A 4,730-nucleotide genomic window follows, 5' to 3' on the forward strand; every position below is an offset into this window, starting at 1 on the left:
CCCCACGAGGGCAGACCAGACGTGCCAAGGCTCAGAGAGTGGACCAGGCTGACTGAATGCCCGATGCGGGCGGACCAGTCATACTATAGACTTAGAGAGTGGACCAGGTGGGTTGAAGGCCCGGTGCGGGCGGACCAACCACACTGCAGACTCGAAGGATATGGCTAGACTCGGAGGGTGGACCAGGTGGACTGAAGGGCCGGTGCGGCGGACCAGTCACACAGTAGGCCCGAAGTGCATGGCTGTTCTGTTTGGTTATGTTATGTTATGCGTGGTATATGTGGTTGGTATTTTGGGGGTATCTCACTAAGCTTTCGGGCTTACAGTTGTGGTTTAATTTCTTTCAAGTATTTCCGGAGACCGTGGCAAGGCGAAGGCGTGATCGTACCGCTCCTCATGTTTATGTTTTATGTTATGGATCTGGGCATACTCTGATAATAAATGTATTGAAAACCTTTTTGTAATAACTTAATGAAATTGGGATGTTTTTGAAAAGTTTAAATTGGCTTGAAATTTTAGAGTGTTACAGATTTTCTATACATGCGTTTTCGTGCTTTGCCACTTTGCACGCAACGACTTTCAAAGTGGCATGCCCTGCTGTGAAACCCCCCGCTCCTCAAACCAACGAGAGGAGAGACCCCAGTAGGATCCACACACACGTGCTTCCCTCCTACCCATCCAAAGACCAAAATGTCAGCCGATCGAAGTGTGGACCTTCCATCCTGCGGGTTCGTCAAAAAGTTCACTGGCGCTTCTTTTTTCGCAGAAATACCAGCATGCCGACAAGCATCAACGAGAACATCCCTGATGACATCATGTCTATACTTGAAAGCAGGGAGCTCTCTACAATGAACCGTATGTTCCCCAAAGGTATCCAAGCATGCCTTGCGACAAACTGGACATATCTCGTCAATTGGGAATAGAGGAATCATGATGTGGTAATGAAGGATAGTTCGGTACTCCACAGGAGACATATATTGACCAAGGCCATTAATATGGATAGTTAACAGAAAAACCTGAGCATGAGAAGCCTGCAGACACTCAAAGACTGTTTTCTATCTAACAGTCATGTCGACTTCGACTTCCATATCTTTGACGATTTTGCTAAAAAGGGTACACGTCAATGTTTTTTGGGATTTAGGGGGGGGGTGTCCTTATTAGTGAAATCGCTACAGTCGAATCCCGAAAATCGTATCGCGAAGACGAGTCATAGCACATAGGTAATCTGAGTCCATACCACATATGCCACTGTAACGTAAGATGTGGTCTTGTAATGCCTAAGTTTGGGCCCTCGCGGCTACAAATGCATAGGAGGAAACCTCATATTCCGAGTTTAAACCCAAACCACTGAAACGAATAGGTAAGGAAGCCAGACGCCCGTGAATGTCTCCAAAGAAGGGGCCTCCACATACCATCATATCTTCGACAGACCTACGCAATCCTTTGTCAAAGAACAAAGCTGCCTCTTCTATGTGTACTGAATGACATGTCCTTAAACCAAAGAAAAGTTTTGCAATGCCCATATATATGATCGAAGCAAAATGAGCTCACTCTGTGGGTCACATAGTTGTGGAAGAAGGCCCATCAAATCAACATCATTGTCCGTTCTCTTCATGGCCAACCCGCTAATAAACGCTGCGTCTCTGCTAACAGTCCCCCAAGGAGCTTCACTCCTAAAAAAGGTCTCCCTATATCCGTTGGAAATAAATCGACACGAAACTTCCTACCATCAAAGGAGTGCTAAAAAATCTCTGTTTTCTTGATGTTCAACCCAAAAATTCTCGGCTTTCAAAAATTTATTACTATTTATATCACATAAGAAAAATAATACTAGAAAACAATCAAAGGGTTACCAACAACACGTGTTATTATTAGATGGTACAAACGTTTTAAAGCAACCTAACTCGTAAAACCCTTGCTCCTATTTGGAGAGGAAAGTAACACTGCATTACTTTCCCCTCACCAATGGCGGCGGCGGCCTCTTCTTCCCACCTTCAATTTCAATCACTCTCTTTCGCCAAAACCCTAAATCAATCTTCAAAGCCGATCACTCCCAAAACCTTAATTTCTTATAAACCCGGTTCCAAAACGCTCGCTATCCGAGCTGTCATATCACAAAAACCTCCAGCAACTCAGAAATTTCAACATTGCTTCACCAAGAAAGACGATGGCTATTTGTATTGTGAGGGTCTTAAAGTTCAAGAAGTCATGGAGGCCGTTGAAAGAAGGCCCTTTTATCTCTACAGTAAACCTCAGATAACTAGAAACGTCGAGGCTTATAAGGAAGCTTTGGAGGGACTGAATTCGATTATCGGATATGCAATTAAAGCCAATAACAACTTCTTGATTTTACAACATTTGAAGAATTTGGGTTGTGGGGTTGTATTGGTTAGTGGAAATGAACTCAGATTAGCCATTCGTGCTGGTTTTGATCCTACCAGGTACTTATTTTTCAGTTTCATGAACTAGTAATAACTATTTGGCGAAAATTGATTCGATTTGTATGTGGTTTGATGCGAATAATAGATGCATTTTTAATGGAAACGGGAAGCTTTTGGATGATCTTGTTCTTGCTGCTCAAGAAGGCGTATTTGTCAACATTGACAGTGAATTCGATTTGGATAACATTGTTTCTGCTGCAAGAATCGCAGGGAAGAAGGTTAATGTATTGCTTAGAATCAATCCAGATGTCGATCCCCAGGTTTGTGATTCCCTTTCTCACATCGAATTCAAAAATCTTTCATCTCTATAACACCAATAACTCAATATTTACAATCGATTTCAAATAGGTCCATCCTTATGTTGCAACTGGAAACAAAAACTCCAAATTCGGTATAAGAAACGAGAAATTACAATGGTTTCTAGATGCTGTGAAGTCATACCCCGATGAACTTAAGCTAGTTGGCGCTCATTGCCATCTTGGATCCACCATCACCAAGGTATTGTAAATGTAAAACATCATATTATCATCTACCCTTTTGTGTTGACCATGGTTTGACTTTGACCGTTTTTTTAGGTTGACATTTTCAGAGATGCTGCATCAATTATGGTGAAGTTTATAGACGAAATTCGAGCTCAAGGATTTGATATTAATTATTTAAATATCGGAGGTGGTCTTGGGATTGATTATTATCATACTGGTACTGTTCTTCCTACACCCAGGGATCTCATTGACACAGTAAGTGTTACATATATATATATATATATATATATATATATATATATATATATATATATATATATATATTTTATATAATTTAAATAATTGATATGAAATCGTTTATATTGTTTTTATGTTTGATTTGGTTAAGGTTAGGGAGTTGGTTTTGTCGCGAAATCTTAATCTGATAATTGAACCTGGGAGGTCGCTAATTGCAAATACTTGTTGTCTTGTGAATCGTGTCACGGGTGTGAAAACAAATGGCACAAAGAACTTTATTGTGATTGATGGAAGCATGGCTGAACTTATTCGCCCTAGTCTATATGATGCTTATCAAGTAAGATTTTCTCATTTGTATAATAAGGAAATATTCGTAAATGGTTGGTGTCTTAATGCATTAAGCCATTTCTTTTTTTGGCTTAATCCATTAAATCAACTTGTCCAGTTCCATTAAAAAAAAAAAAAAATATATTAAGTGCTTAACGTTTTTTAGAATATTGATTTTCGTTTTAAATTTAATATAAATGTAGCACATAGAATTGGTTTCACCTCCATCACCTGATTCTGCGATTTCAACCTTTGATGTGGTGGGCCCCGTTTGCGAGTCAGCTGATTTCTTGGGGAAGGACAGGGACCTTCCTTCTCCTGCCAGTGTACATTCTACCTCCGTTGTTCTTTATTAATATAATTTTTTTTTAGCATTTTGATTTTCTGTATAATAATGATTAATGATGAGAATTTGATGTTTACAGGGTTCTGGGCTTGTAGTTCATGATGCAGGTGCATACTGCATGAGCATGGCATCAACTTACAACCTCAAGATGCGTCCACCTGAGTATTGGGTATGTTTTTTCATGTTTGACTTTTCAAGTCAAACACCATATTTTAATTTGTAATTGTTTATTTTTCACCTAGAGTTTGCATCTATTTGTTTGATGGAAGGAAGGGATAAAGATGAGAATTTTGGATTTGAACAATGCACAATTTGACTATTGAAAGTCAACATGAATTGATTTTTTGTGAATGTTGTTAATGAAGGTTGATGAAGATGGATCTGTGGCGAAAATTAGGCATGGGGAGACATTTGAAGATCATATGAGATACTTTGAGGGACTCTAGATCTTAATCTAACTTTGATGGAAGGCCTTCATCTTTTACTCTGTTTTTGTATCTCGGATTCATGAATTTTAAGGTTTCAAGTTCTGGTAATGTCGAATTCCTTTTTTTTTTTTTTTTGCGATGTTTTGAAGTTGTAGTGTAATTCACTTGTGGGTTTTTAAGTTGGAGTCTGAATTCACATGTTATCGTATTATCAACATGGTATTTGATGTGAATTTTAAGTATAAGTTTATATTTATAAGTATAATTAATTTTTAGATTTTATATGATCCTTAAAATGTTTTTTGTTGTAGACTTTACCATCACTGTTCAAATTCACCACCACTGCGACCACCGTCACCACCACCGCCACCAACACATCCACCACCACCGAAATACTACTAGTGTTTACTACACTGTTCTTGCATTCTCTTAACATACTCATAGTATATGTCGACTTTGATCCGTAGCC

At 39.0% G+C, this 4,730-nt stretch overlaps 1 protein-coding gene across 1 annotated transcript; it reads left to right on the forward strand.

The window, feature by feature from the left end:
- Positions 1 to 1,897: 1,897 nt before the first annotated feature.
- LOC145005354 (diaminopimelate decarboxylase 1, chloroplastic-like) lies at positions 1,898 to 4,506 on the forward strand. Its single transcript, XM_078964431.1, has 8 exons — positions 1,898 to 2,441; positions 2,527 to 2,701; positions 2,790 to 2,939; positions 3,017 to 3,178; positions 3,312 to 3,497; positions 3,691 to 3,813; positions 3,913 to 4,002; positions 4,199 to 4,506. The coding sequence occupies exons 1-8, from the start codon at positions 1,966 to 1,968 to the stop codon at positions 4,277 to 4,279; spliced, it is 1,443 nt and encodes a 480-aa protein (XP_078820557.1). The 5' UTR covers positions 1,898 to 1,965; the 3' UTR covers positions 4,280 to 4,506.
- The last annotated feature ends 224 nt before the right edge of the window (positions 4,507 to 4,730 follow it).

The sequence above is a fragment of the Lactuca saligna genome, chromosome 7 (genome assembly GCF_052625555.1).
Source record: "Lactuca saligna cultivar CGN05327 chromosome 7, ASM5262555v1, whole genome shotgun sequence".
NCBI classification, from domain to species: Eukaryota; Viridiplantae; Streptophyta; class Magnoliopsida; order Asterales; family Asteraceae; genus Lactuca; species Lactuca saligna.

What these genes read in the sequence shown, in the direction of transcription:
- LOC145005354 (XM_078964431.1), top strand. Translation starts at nt 1,966, where the DNA reads ATGGCGGCGGCGGCCTCTTCTTCCCACCTTCAATTTCAATCACTCTCT. An exon ending in GCTGGTTTTGATCCTACCAG is followed by an intron (nt 2,442 to 2,526) that starts GTACTTATTTTT and finishes TGCGAATAATAG; the next exon opens with ATGCATTTTTAATGGAAACG. An exon ending in TGCGTCCACCTGAGTATTGG is followed by an intron (nt 4,003 to 4,198) that starts GTATGTTTTTTC and finishes TTGTTAATGAAG; the next exon opens with GTTGATGAAGATGGATCTGT.